Source organism: Puma concolor, chromosome C1 (assembly GCF_028749965.1).
Source record: "Puma concolor isolate L17-30 chromosome C1, mPumCon1.1.hap2, whole genome shotgun sequence".
Taxonomy (NCBI): Eukaryota; Metazoa; Chordata; class Mammalia; order Carnivora; family Felidae; genus Puma; species Puma concolor.
Genome location: NC_141674.1, coordinates 3,980,742 through 3,994,305, shown reverse-complemented (window position 1 = coordinate 3,994,305; position 13,564 = coordinate 3,980,742). Strand labels below are relative to the sequence as shown.

General features: G+C 60.3%; 1 protein-coding gene across 5 annotated transcripts in view; it reads left to right on the top strand.

The window, feature by feature from the left end:
* The window catches only part of CHD5 (chromodomain helicase DNA binding protein 5), a 61,207-nt gene that overhangs the window by 20,926 nt on the left and 26,717 nt on the right, over positions 1 to 13,564 (top strand). For 3 of the 5 annotated variants that reach the window (XM_086715492.1, XM_086715496.1, XM_086715494.1), the window contains exons 7-19: positions 860 to 983; positions 1,508 to 1,674; positions 1,818 to 2,039; positions 3,173 to 3,379; positions 3,591 to 3,805; positions 6,136 to 6,267; positions 6,350 to 6,455; positions 7,507 to 7,698; positions 7,793 to 7,993; positions 11,289 to 11,426; positions 11,547 to 11,668; positions 12,501 to 12,674; positions 13,124 to 13,265. In XM_086715492.1, coding sequence (XP_086571618.1) covers positions 860 to 983; positions 1,508 to 1,674; positions 1,818 to 2,039; positions 3,173 to 3,379; positions 3,591 to 3,805; positions 6,136 to 6,267; positions 6,350 to 6,455; positions 7,507 to 7,698; positions 7,793 to 7,993; positions 11,289 to 11,426; positions 11,547 to 11,668; positions 12,501 to 12,674; positions 13,124 to 13,265 — 2,142 coding nt within the window. The remainder of the gene's footprint in view (positions 1 to 859; positions 984 to 1,507; positions 1,675 to 1,817; positions 2,040 to 3,172; positions 3,380 to 3,590; positions 3,806 to 6,135; positions 6,268 to 6,349; positions 6,456 to 7,506; positions 7,699 to 7,792; positions 7,994 to 11,288; positions 11,427 to 11,546; positions 11,669 to 12,500; positions 12,675 to 13,123; positions 13,266 to 13,564) is intronic. The other 2 variants (XM_086715493.1, XM_086715495.1) reach the window with 1 other exon arrangement.

Below are 13,564 nucleotides of genomic sequence, written 5' to 3'. Positions count from 1 at the left end.
TAGCAGGTGGGAGCATCAGCTGGCCCTTAAGAGTCCTGACGGGGCCTGCGAAGCCAGGTCTGCTGGGAGGCTGGACCCCAGGAAGGTGGCATGTAGGCAGGATCAGGTGGGCCGGAGCTCTGACCCTTCCTTGCCCTGCTGGGGCCAGCTCTGGCACCCGGTTCAGACTGACCATAAGTCCCCACCGGAGCCTCTGGCCCTCCCTTCTCTGGGAGGAGGGCATTCACACTCTCCTCTACCCCCGCAGCGCACCCATTTCCCTCACCTTGCCCCACCTCTGTAGAGGGGCAGAGTTGGAAGCCATTTCTCTGTCCCTTGGTAGAGGCAAGTGACAGGTCTTGAGTTTAGCTGCTCTAAGAGGGGAGCACGGGGCAGCAGGTGTGGCCCAGCCCAGCGCTGGTGGTCCAGCTCAGCTCAGCAAGTATCTGTGGTGGGACTTTCTCCAGAGGTGTTCACAGTCTGGAGGGTGTTTGGGAGATATAGTGGGAGAGAGCCAAAGACAGGCAGATGATACAGGCCAGACCTGGCACACAGGCTGTGCAACAGGTCCAATTAAGGAGGGATCTGGGAAGGCTCCTTGGAGGAGGTGTCCTTAGGGCTTTCCCTTGAGGGATGTATAGGAGTTCGGCAGGGTGGAAAGCAGGGCTCAGGGAGGGTGGTGGGACATCGGGTTGGCCTGGTGGGTGGGGCCTTGGGGTTCCTAGCCAGAGGGAGATGAGACGAACCACAGAGCACGCAGTGCCTCTGGAGCCTCCACCATGCCCTGCACCACCTCGTCCTCTGCCCGGGCCAGTGAGACCCTCAGGATGAGCCCCCAGGGCAGGCTGTGGGCTCACAGGGCCCTCCCCCACCCCCGCAGAGCGAGGAAGATGAGCGGGAGGAGTCGGACTTCGACAGCGCCAGCATCCACAGCTCCTCCGTGCGCTCCGAGGGCTCGGCAGCCCTGGGGAAGAAAAGCAAGAGGCGGCGCAAGAAGAGGAGGAGTAGGACTTCCTGGGGCTCCTGGTGGAAGGGGGTGCAGAGCCCCCCTTGGCTGGCAGGGGAGGGCATCCTCCTGTCTGGGCCTTTGCCGGCCTCAGCCAGACGGTTCGCCTGTGCTCCCTCGCCCACTTGGTCTCCATGGTCAGGAGAGGGGTCCCGTCCCAGTGAGGCTAAGCTAGGGACTTCTGAGCCACTCGGGGCATTTGCACTAGCAGAGGGGACACCGGAGAAGGCAGTGCTTTCTAACCTCCTGCACATCCACCCCTTCAGTCACCCACCCATCCGTCTGTCACCTTCAGTTACCCCCTTAGGCCTGGTCCCCACCCATGCCCCCTCCCTTTATCCATCTTCCGCCCACCTCTCCACCCCTTTCTTCCACATTTGTACACTCCACCTGTCCGTCCACCATCCATTCATCCAACATCTGTTAAACACCTACTGTGTACCGGTCCAGTCTGGGGTGGAGATTGGTTGGGCACTGGGAGTGGGCACCAGGCCCTCCACTACCGCCTCTGCCCCTCCCCAGTTGACGATGGTGATGGCTATGAGACGGACCACCAGGACTACTGTGAGGTGTGCCAGCAGGGCGGGGAGATCATCCTGTGCGACACCTGCCCGCGGGCCTACCACCTAGTCTGCCTCGACCCAGAGCTGGAGAAGGCTCCGGAGGGCAAGTGGAGCTGTCCTCACTGTGTAAGCCTTTGGCAGAGGCCCCGGGGGCAGGGGCGCGGGGAGGTGCAGAGTGTGGAGGGGCGCGCGCGGGAGGGAGGAGGGAGGCGCACCCTGCCGGAAGCGGGGCCTGGCCCAAGGTGTCTCCACGCGGATTGTCCCTCCAGGAAAAGGAGGGGATCCAGTGGGAGCCGAAGGACGACGAGGACGACGAGGAGGAGGGCGGCTGCGAGGAGGAGGAGGACGACCACATGGAGTTCTGCCGCGTGTGCAAAGACGGCGGCGAACTGCTCTGCTGCGACGCCTGCCCGTCCTCCTACCACCTGCATTGCCTCAACCCGCCGCTGCCCGAGATCCCAAACGGTGAATGGCTCTGCCCGCGCTGTACTGTGAGTGTTACGCCCGCCCCGCGCCGCCCTGCGCCGCCCCGCGCCGCCCCGCCAGCCAAGCCCCACCCCCTGATCTGGCCCCTCCCCGACCAAGCCCCGCCCCGGCCAGGTCCCTCCCCCCCGGCCAGGCCGTGCCCACGAAGGCCCCTCGTCCACGGGCCCAGGCCACGCCTACCCACAAGCCCTGCCTGCGGCGCTCCAGGCCACGCCCCGCCGGCGGAGCCCCGTCCACCAAAGGCTCCGCCTCTGTTGGGCCAGGCCACGCCCACCCAGTATAGCCCCGTCCGCGGAGGACCCCCCCCCTCACCCAGCTCTGCTGGCGCAGGCCCGGCCCACCTAGGCCGGCCCCGCGATGCCACAGGCCTACTAGCCAAGGCCCCGCCCCCTCCAGGTCCGCCCAGCCGGCCACCATCCCATGCTCGAGTCCCCGCCCACCACGGGTACCCCCACCCACCCACCTCCGAGGCCCGCCCACCGCCTTTTCCCACCGGAAACCCGAGCCCTTCTGAAGAAACAAGTGGCCTCCATGACCTACCATCACCCTACCGTCTGTCCGTTGTGCACCCCTTTACCGCGTACCGAGTTTTCCAGTACAGGCCTTTTGTTATTCCCAGTTTTAGATGACAAAACTGAGGCTCAGGGAGGTAAAGTGACTTGTCTAAGGCCAAACAACAGAACTGAGCACTCAGACCCTGCCAGGACTCAGGGCTGGGGGTGATGAGAGGGCAGGAGGCAGGGAGAGAAGAGCGCCTCCCACCCCGCCCCCAGTCGCTTTGTGCATTTGAAGGCCCCCCTGCTCTGAGTTGTCCCCCAGGCCCACCCCCAGTGCTGGATTCTCCACCCTCCGGATCCTGGGCTGTGCTGTGGCCAGCCCCAGTTACCCTGTGTGCATCTGGGCTTCTGGTGTGTGCGTGCGTGCGTGGGCGTGAGTGTGCACAGACTCATGTTGCCTATCTCGTGTGTGCACAGCATGTGCCCTGAGGACAGGGCAGCATTGTGGGGTCAAGGTGGTGCCTACTTGGGGGTCACTGCAACTTGTTGGAGAGAGCCTTGTGACGGCCTGATGTCACTGGAGCCTCAGGGTGGGGCCCTGTGGCTAAGCCCTGAACTTGGGGACCCTCCTCTGTCCACAGTGTCCCCCACTGAAGGGCAAAGTCCAGCGGATCCTGCACTGGAGGTGGACGGAGCCCCCGGCTCCCTTCATGGTGGGGCTGCCGGGGCCCGACGTGGAGCCTGGTGTTCCCCCACCCAAGCCCCTGGAGGGCATTCCGGAGAGGGAGTTCTTTGTCAAGTGGGCTGGACTCTCCTACTGGCACTGCTCCTGGGTGAAAGAGTTACAGGTGAGCGCCCCCGGGGAAGGTGTGGCTGTGCTGGGGCGCCGCTCCTGAGGGCGCTGGCCAGCACCCCGAGCGAGGCACGCTGCTGGGAGTCCGGGAGCGGGAGGCTGCACGTGGGGGCCGTCCTGCCTGGGACCCAGGCTGGGGGAGCTGGATTGGGGACCTGGGGGGGCCATGGCCCATCTCCCTCCCATAACCTCTGCCCCTGTGTCAGCAGCTGGAGCTGTACCACACGGTGATGTATCGCAACTACCAAAGAAAGAACGACATGGATGAGCCGCCGCCCTTTGACTACGGCTCTGGCGACGAGGACGGCAAAAGCGAGAAGAGGAAGAACAAGGACCCTCTCTATGCCAAGATGGAGGAGCGCTTCTACCGCTACGGCATCAAGCCCGAGTGGATGATGATCCACCGTATCCTGAACCACAGGTGTGTGCCCGGGGGGGTGCGGCCCCGGGTCTCACTGGAGGGGTGCCCGCAGGGCCGGGACACATGGCTCCTTCACCCTGTGGAACGGACACAGGACTGCACGCGGGTGCGGAAGGGGCAGGAGGAAGGGGTGGAGGGCCCCCACTGGCAGCGATTCGACCGCCCAGCTGGAGGGGCCGTCGTGTGCTCGCAGGTCTGTGTGCGCGCACGCGTTCTGGCTCACATGTGCGCACGTGTCCCACTCACGGTGGGAGCACGGTTCCAAAGTCTTACATATAAAGGGGCAACTTGACCAGCCCGTGGCGCTTGCACGGAGCGGGACCGTCATTGGGTCAGGATGCTTGTGCTCCTGGGCTTCTGCCAGAGCTAGTGCTTGGTACCTGGGGTAGGGTCCTGGGGACCGAGGTGGCCTGAGTGTGGGGGTGTATACACGCGTGATCTTCCTTTATAACAGCAGCTAACACAGCTGAGCGCTATCTACCTGAGAGACAGGCGTTTTATTTCTCTCTGTTATGGATGTGTGAGTAGGCACAGCAAGGTTAAGTTACTTGCCCGAAGTCACACAGCCTAGAGGGGGTGGAGCTGGGATTTGAACCTGGTGAGTTTTGACGGGAGGGCTTGCTGTCTTGGCCACTATTCCAACCTCTGTTGAATGGTCTGGAAATCCCCCAGGGACAGCGATCGGAGGCTGCAGAAATTTGGACAAAGAGATCAGGGCGGGAAGCCTGTGGACCCCCTGAGTTTGGCTTTGGTTTGCAGAGCCAGTGGGAGCTCTTGTGAGTCCTGAGCTCAGGTGCTTGAGAACTGGCAGTGGCCGACAGGTGGGCGCAGGGTGGGGGTCAAAGCCTTGTCCTTGCCTCCCTGCGTCCACCTGATGGGCTCTGCCCTGGAGGGGCTTAGGGCCCAGCCAACCACAGGCGTCCTGAGAAGCGGGAGTTGGGTACTGCAGAGGTTAAGAACCAGAGCCAGACCCAGATTCTAATCCTGGCTCCCATTTTCTGGGCCGTGTGCCCCGTGTTTCTCATGTGAAGTAGGATCTGGAGAGTACCCCGCAGGGCTGTTGTGAGGGCCGGACGAGCATGCCGGGGCTGCGAGTGCAGCCTTCAGTGAGAGGGGAAGCCCTGCCTGGAGGAGCCGCCCGCCTCTTCCCATCCCCAGTCCTCACTGAGAACAGCTCTTAAAGAGAGGGTTAGTTACTATGCGAACCTGAGCCCCCCACTGAACTGACCCACGGGTTTTTGCCTTTATTAAATTGCATTTTATTCATTTATTTTTTAAAGTTTATTTACTTATTTTGAGGGGAAGAGGGGCAGAGAGAGGGGGAGAGAGAGAATCCCAAACAGACGCGGGGCTCGATCCCATGACCTTGAGATCATGAACCAAGCCGAAATCAAGTCGGTCGCTCAACCGACTGAGCCACCCAGGTGCCCCTTAAATTGTATTTTAAAAGCATAAATGACAGTCTTGCTCCCTGTCTCCAAGGCAGGGCTGATGACTTTTCCCCACATTTATTACCCCACGCCTGAGTAACAGCTAATTATTTATTTTCAAAAATATCAGTTTCCATGGTGCCCGGGGACTGGACTTTCTCTTAATGGTTCCCAGGCTAGTTGCAGCCACAGGCTTTTTGGGGGGCCGAGACTCCCCCACCCCGCTGCACTCCCCAAGCCTGGCTGCCCGCTCAGCTCAGTTGGGTGGCAGGCCTCTAGGACCCTCCCAGCAGCCGGAGTCAAGCTGGTGTAAGGTGCTTCCCTGGCACAGCCCTCTGTGCTGCTGGCTTGGTCACCAGGTCCCTGCGTCCCCAGGGGTCTTCGGAAGAGGTCATCCCACTTGCACCCGCGGGAATCAGCCCTTGTTTACTTTGCAGAGATGGGACCAGGATGGGCATGGCTCTGGTCCTTTGAAGTTTTTTTTTTTAAGTTAGAAAACAAAGGCCTGTGGTCAGGGGAGAGGCCTGCCCAACTCAGAAATGCCGAATTCCGGTGTCCACACCCCCGGCCCGGATGGGATTCGTCACTGTGACGGGAGGATGGAAATGTGGCTGGCTCTTTGCTCCTCCGTGAGCGTGCCCTCCCACCTCTCCCTCTCCGGCTCTGCCACTCAGCCCGCGCCCTCCTCCCTGTCACCAGCCGTGTGGCCTCAGGCAAGCCGCTTCACCTCTCTGGAGTCACAGCCCTGGTGCTCTGCCCTCCCTGCTGGGCCCAGGATGTCAGGGGACTGCGGGCGCGGGCGCGGCGGGGTCTGCATCCTGAGAGAGCCCTCCTGGACTCTCCCGAGGCCACGGGCCCGGTGGCCCGCCCCTCCCCCACCACCCGTGTGCTGTGTTGCAGCTTCGACAAAAAGGGGGACGTGCACTACCTGATCAAGTGGAAAGACCTGCCCTATGACCAGTGCACCTGGGAGATCGACGACATCGACATCCCCTACTACGACAACCTGAAGCAGGCCTACTGGGGTCACAGGTGGGCTGGCCGCCGGGCTGTCCCCGGGCTGTGGCCTCCGGCGGGCTGGAGCTTTGCCCATCTGCACCCCCCTCTTCCGCAGGGAGCTGATGCTGGGTGAGGATGCCAGGCTGCCCAAGAGGCTGGTCAAGAAGGGCAAGAAGCCAAAGGAGGATAAACAGAAGCCGCCAGACACACCCATCGTGGATGTGAGCAGGGAGGCGGGTGACGGGTGGGGTTGCCAAGGCCCGCCACCCCGGGCGTGGCCACAGACGATGGCCCGTCCTACAGAGGCGGGACAAGGTGATCAAGACCCAGGACCGCCCAGGTCCCCCAGCCTGTGCGGCCCCCCCAGGGACAGAGACGGCTTCCTGTGAGATTTGCACCGTGGGTTATCTGTGCACAACCGGGTGGGGGTGGGGGGCAAATAGTCCCTGCTCAGCACACAAATTTACATTACTTTAGGTGAGCTAATTCCAAGCATTTAAGTCAACTTTAAGCTGACATGGTAATTATACACCTTTCTTACCTGTTCAGGGAGAGGAGACCCTCAACTTGCCCCACCCCCAGCTTTGAGCCCATCAGGGAGGGGAAGGGTTGACCTTTATTCCTTTAGCAAACTTCCCTGGGGTGTCTGCCAGCTGCTGGCCCTGTGGGAACAAGGACTCTGGCCCCATTTCAAAAAGTGCCCATCTCCCAGGGGCCTGTGGCGTGAACACACAGAACATAGGGGTTCGACCTGGGACGGTGGGATGCCAGGGAAAGGCAAACGGGCCTGGTCCATCTGGAGGACTTCATGGGGGAGGCGGCTCTGAGCTGTAGGATAAAAGAGACAGAGGGTGATGTTTAGGATCGAGTGGATGGAGCACCTCAGGCACGCACCAAACACATGTTGACTGAGTGCCCACCGCAGCCCAGGTACTATGTGGGGCTCAGAGGAAGCAATGGTGTACAGGATTAAGTGTGGCAACCACAACCTGGGCTCAAAGTCAGAGAATCCAGCCATCAGGAAACTGCCCCGATAGCAGAAATACAGGGCTGCTGCAGGAGGACAGGGGAACACCTGAGCCAGAGTGGGAGTCAGGGAGGGCTTCTTGAAGGAAGAGGCGTTCCAGCCAAAACATGAAGGATAAATAAGTTAGCAGGGATGAGAGAGTGGGGAGGGTATTCCAGGCAGAAGGAATGGTGTGTGCAAAGGCCCCGGGGTGGGCTCCGGTGCCCAGGATTCAGGGTGTATCTGAACCTCTGCCTCCCCTGCAGCCCACGGTCAAGTTTGACAAGCAGCCTTGGTACATTGACTCCACGGGTGGCACACTGCACCCGTACCAGCTGGAGGGCCTCAACTGGCTGCGCTTCTCCTGGGCCCAGGGCACAGACACCATCCTGGCCGACGAGATGGGCCTGGGCAAGACTGTGCAGACCATCGTCTTCCTCTACTCCCTGTACAAGGAGGTGCGCGGGCCGGGGCAGGGGCCCGGGAGTGGTGGCCGGTGCTGGCCGGGGTGGGGTGGGCAGCCTCACTGCTTCTGTCTCCCTCGGTCCCCAGGGGCACTCCAAGGGGCCCTACCTGGTCAGTGCGCCCCTGTCCACCATCATCAACTGGGAGCGGGAGTTTGAGATGTGGGCGCCCGACTTCTACGTGGTCACCTACACGGGGGACAAGGAGAGCCGCTCTGTGATCCGGGAAAATGAGTTTTCTTTCGAGGACAACGCCATTCGGAGTGGAAAGAAGGTGTTCCGCATGAAGGTGAGCACCCCTCATCCGCAGGGAGGGCCCCGGAGAGGCTCCGGGTCTGTCCCTGGGGCCGCAGGGGCCCTGCGTTCTGGCGGGGGTCCCTCAGCTCCTTTGGAGGCCTGTGGCCAGCAAAGGGCTTCTCTGCAGGCAGAGTTACCCGCGTCTTGCGGCTGCTGTCATAAAGCACCACAAGCCGGGCGGCTGACAACAGACTTACTTTCTCCTGGTTCCGGAGGCTCGGAATCTGGGGTCGAGGTGTCAGCAGGGCCACGTGCCTCTGAGGGCACCAGGGGAGGGTCCTTCCTGCCTCCTCTGGCTTCTGGCGGCTGTTGGCGTTCCTTGGCTCACAGCTTGGCTCACAACTAATCACACCTGCAAAGACCCTAGTTTCTGGAAGGGCCACATTCCGAGGTGCTGGGTGGACACGGATTTTGGGGGGAACACAGTTCCCCCTAGTACACCAGCTGGGCGACCTCTCTGTGCCTCAGATTCTTCTCAGCAGAATGAGCTCACGGACCCCGCAGGGTCATGGAGGGGCGACCGAGTGAGCCAGGCAGGGTCTGTCCCACTTGATTGTGCCCACGGGTCACCAGGGCTCTTGCTGAAGGGCAGGTTCTGATCCAGCAGCTCTGGGGTGGGGCCTGAGACTCCGCATTTCCGACGAAGTCCCAGGAGGTGTGGATGCCTCTGGTCCCCAGACTCCCCCAGAGCACTCAGAACAGTGCCTGGTGCATGGGAGGCCCTCAACGAATCTCAGCACTTACGCTGGGGGCTGGGGCTCCCCTCCCAGGATCCTGGGGGGGGGGGTTCTTACCCCAGCTTGCTGCAGCATCTTGGAGCCTCTGTGGCCCCAGGGGATGCCCAGTAACTATTTGCTGAATGAGGGGATGACTCAGATGATGGGCCTGTGGGCCAATTAGTCACAGAAAACTTCTCCTGAGCTCACACTGGGGTCCTGTGCCGTGCTGGGCACTCTATAGACTCACCTCTTTTACTTTAGTTTTTAAAATCGTGGGGGGCGCCTGGCTGGCTCAGTTGGTTAAGCGTCCGACTTTTGATCTCAGCTCGGGTCTTGATCTCAGGGTTGTGAGTTTAAGCCCCACATTGGACTCCATGCCGGGCACGGAGCCTGCTTAAAACAAATTGTGCTAAAATACACAGACATAAAATTTACTGTTGTGACCATTTTGAAGCGTGCGGTTCAGGGGCACCGAGTATCCTCCACCATCGGGCAACCATCCCCCATTATTCGTCTCCAGAACTTTCTCCTCTTGCAGAACCAAAACTCGGTCGCCATCAAGCAGTAACTCCGCCAGCCCCTGGCACCCGCCCCGTGATTACCGATCAGTGCCTCATTTGCGTAGACTAGCACAGTGTATGCTTTTTTTGTGACTGGCTTATCTCACTTAGCAAAGTGCCCTCAATCTCACCCTTGTCGTAACATGGGTCAGAATGTTCTCCCTTTTTCTTCTTCTTCTTTTTTTTAGTGTTTATTTATTTTGAGAGAGAGAGAGAGAGAGAGAGAGAGAGAGAGAGAACGCACGGGTGCGTGAGCAGGGGAGGGGCAGAGAGAGAGAGGGAGAGAATCCCAAGCAGGCTCTGCACTGTCAGCAAAGAGCCCAATTCGGGGCTTAATTCCATGAACTGTGAGATCATGGTCTGAGGCAAGATCAAGGGTCGGACACTAAAGTGACTGAGCCACCCAGGCACCCCTGGAGTGTCGTCTCTTCTTAGACCGAATAGCACTCCATTGGCGAACTGCATTTCCTTTTTCATTCATCCATCCAGACCCTTGGGTGGTTTCCACCTTTTGGCTCTTGTGAAAATGCTATAAACATGGATGTGCTGACATTTACTCCGAGTCCCTGCTTCACTTCTGTTCGGCCTTTGGGTCTGTATCCAGAAGCGGAATACTTGGATCCTGTAGTGATTCCATGTGCGTTTAATTATTTTAAGGGACAGCTTTTGCCCTCTGGATTCTCATGGCGTTCCTCACGCAGACAGGATCTCTCCTTTTTTTTTTTTTTTTTTTTACCAAAGGGGATACTGAGGCTCAGGAGGCTAATTAGCTTGACTTGGGTCTAGCTGGAAAGGGTAGGGCCGGGTGCAAACCCAGGGGCCACCTGCAGGCAGAGCCCGTGCAATGAGATGCCCCTCTGCCCCTCTCTGGCCCCTTCACAAGGGACGTCGGTCGCTGGGAGATCCGGGCTTGGATTGGCCAGGACTGGCTACCTCCTTTGTGGGGCCCAGTGGAGACTGAAGACGCAGGGCCCCTGGTTCAAATGCAAGAAACAGCGTTTTCCTTTTTTTAGTAGTCTCTCGACCTGTGGGTGGTGGTTTTTATTGGCTATTTAATGTCCTGTTTCCTCAGCACGGGGCTACTCTCAGGGGGAATGCCCCCCATGCCCGGGCTTGGCCCCCACAAGGGTGTGAGGCGTTGGTGTTTGCTGGGTGGGGACAGGGAAGCTGGGGGCTGCATCATTCCATAGATCTCCTCTTACAAAACACAAATTCGGGGCGCCTGGGTGGCGCAGTCGGTTAAGCGTCCGACTTCAACCAGGTCACTATCTCACGGTCCGTGAGTTCGAGCCCCGCGTCGGGCTCTGGGCTGATGGCTCAGAGCCTGGAGCCTGTTTCCGATTCTGTGTCTCCCTCTCTCTCTGCCCCTCCCCCGTTCATGCTCTGTCTCTCTCTGTCCCAAAAATAAATAAACGTTGAAAAAAAAAAATTAAAAAAAAAAAAAAACAACACAAATTCAACAACGTAATTATCAAGAATTTCAAGTCCGTGGGGGCACCTGGGTGGCTCAGTCGGTTGAACTTCGGCTCAGGTCATGGTTTCTCGGTTTGACAGTTTGAGCCCTGCGTCAGGCTGGCTGCTGTCCGTGTAGAGCCCGCTTCGGATCCTCCTGGCCTCCCTCTCTCTCTGCCCTCCCCCCACTCTCTTTCTCAAAAATAAAATAAAACTTAAAAGACAAAAAAGAATCTCAAATCAGCGACGGCAGAGCATTTAACCACACGTGCAGGGATCACCTCCCTGTGCGAATCCTGGTTCTGCCATCCATTGGTCTTGGGGACCAGCCAGAGATCCTGTGAGCTGTAAATGGGGACAATGACAGCGTGGGGTGGGGGGGCGGCTTGTGAGGATGAGGGGGCTTGCCAGGATGAGGGGGCTTGCCCCCGCGGCCCTTCCTGTCAGTCCCAGAGCCTCCCTGGGCCCTCCGGAGTCCTGTCCACCCCTCCTCCACGTCTCCTTATCTCTGGAGACCCTACCTGCTCCCCTCCCAGACGCTCCTCTTCCCCTCCAGAAAGAAGTGCAGATCAAATTCCACGTCCTGCTCACCTCCTACGAGCTCATCACCATCGACCAGGCCATCCTGGGCTCCATCGAGTGGGCCTGCCTTGTGGTGGACGAGGCCCACCGGCTCAAGAACAACCAGTCCAAGGTAGGCGGTGCTGGCTGCTGGCCCCTGGAGCCACCCCTTCCACCCCGGTGGAGGGGTGGGGTGGGGAGGGGTGCCGGCTGGCCGCCCCGCTCCCCCTAACTGGCCGCCTCCTCCCCGAAGTTCTTCAGGGTCTTGAACAGCTACAAGATCGATTACAAGCTGCTGCTGACGGGGACCCCGCTTCAGAACAACCTGGAGGAGCTTTTCCACCTCCTCAACTTCCTGACTCCAGAGAGGTTCAAGTGAGCCAGGGGGTGTGGCTGGGGAGGCAGGCTGGCGGGCAGCCAGGGAAGACCAGTTCAGTGCGAGCTGGAGCTCAGCTTCCTTGTCAGTAAAATGGGAGCATTAGCAGCAGCCTGCCCCAAATGACCTGTGCGGGAGGGGCCGCGGCCCTGGCGTGTGCAGGGTGCTCAGTGGACGTGAGCTGCCCCGAATACCGTGACTGTTCCCCGGCTCTGCCCCAGGAGACCCCTGGGGCATCCTCTGGGGCTGCTGTCCTTGCCCCCCATGCCCTGCCTCCTTCCTTCCCCTCCACTAACACCTAAGTGACCACCTGGGTGACAGTGATGAGGGCAGAAGGCTGGGGGTGGTGGTGGATATGGGGCGAACACGGAGCCCCTGCCAGTGGGGGGCCTGGGCTCTCCTTCCCCGGCCTCCTTGCCTTCACCTACCCCATTCCCCGGCTCGGAATGGGGGGTTCAGGGTGGAGGGTGCGGACTTCAGAATCAGGAGATACAGATTGGAGGGCAGGCTGGACCATACAACCTTGGGCCCCCATCAGCCTCAGTTTCCTTTTCTGTAACAGGGGTAAAAGTCTTAGAGACTTTGTTTCCAGGACAGCTTTGAGGAGAGGAAGTTATCCTATGTGGCCGAGCTATACTGGAGGGGTGGGGACACGGGCTTAGGTGGACACTGAAGGGACACTTAGGGCAGGGCTAAGGCTCCCAGGCCCACCAGCTAACCGGCCTGCCCTTGACCCTCTGGTCCCCCACCCCGATCCTGGCTTCCTCTGCAGAGGGCTTTGGCCTGTTCCAGTCCCCTGCTCCTGGCTCTGATCCTGGTTCTCTCTCGCAGCAATCTGGAAGGCTTCCTGGAGGAGTTTGCCGATATCTCCAAGGAAGACCAGATCAAAAAGCTCCATGACCTGCTGGGGCCGCACATGCTGAGGCGGCTCAAGGCCGATGTGTTCAAGAACATGCCGGCCAAGACCGAGCTGATCGTTCGCGTGGAGCTGAGCCAGATGCAGAAGTGAGTGGATGCTCCGCCTTCTGGGGCCCCGCCACAGAGCGGCCTGCCTCACGCCCCCTGGGCTTGCCTTCTCCCAGAAGGTCTGACTGAGCCTTCCAGCAACGCTTCCCCGGGTGATGGGAAGGCTCTGCGCCCCACACCCCTGCTCCCCCCCCGCCCAGCCCCCCCCCCCCCCCCCCCAGCTGACCCCTTGACTCACCTTTTGCACACGCTTCCTTCTTTGACCTCTTTCACTGGCCTGGGTTGGGGCTGCCTGAGGCTTTTCAATGTCCTCAGTAACTTGCTGGGTGACTCGGGGCCTGGGGCTTCACCCAGCAGGGCTCCTCTGGTCTCTGTAAGTGGTGCTCGGCCGGCAGGCAGCGCCGTCTCCCTGCAGAGCAGAGAGTGTCCTCTCAGAGGTCGGGGCGGCCCTGGTGTCCAGCCTGCCTTTGCTCCTCGCCCTGCTGCAGGAAGTACTACAAGTTCATCCTCACGCGGAACTTCGAGGCACTGAACTCCAAGGGGGGCGGGAACCAGGTGTCGCTGCTCAACATCATGATGGACCTGAAGAAGTGTTGCAACCACCCCTACCTCTTCCCCGTGGCTGCCGTGGTAGGTCCCCATGGCCGCCCTGTGGCCACTGTAGTGGGTGCCCGTGACCGTCACGGTAAGGGCCCGAGGCTGCCGCGGTAGGTTCCCTTTGCCCGTTGCGGTGCCTGTCCGTGGCTGCCGTGGCACCCTCAGCCCCCCAGCCCTCCCCGCACGTGTGGACTTACAGGTGATGTGGCCCCGTTACACCCGGTTTATGAAAACTTACCTCCGTCCATTGCTCAGGCAGGCCCTCTCCTTCCCTTGACCCCTCCTTGTGCCCACAAAGCAGTGGGGGGCATCAGGGCACCCCAGGCTGATCT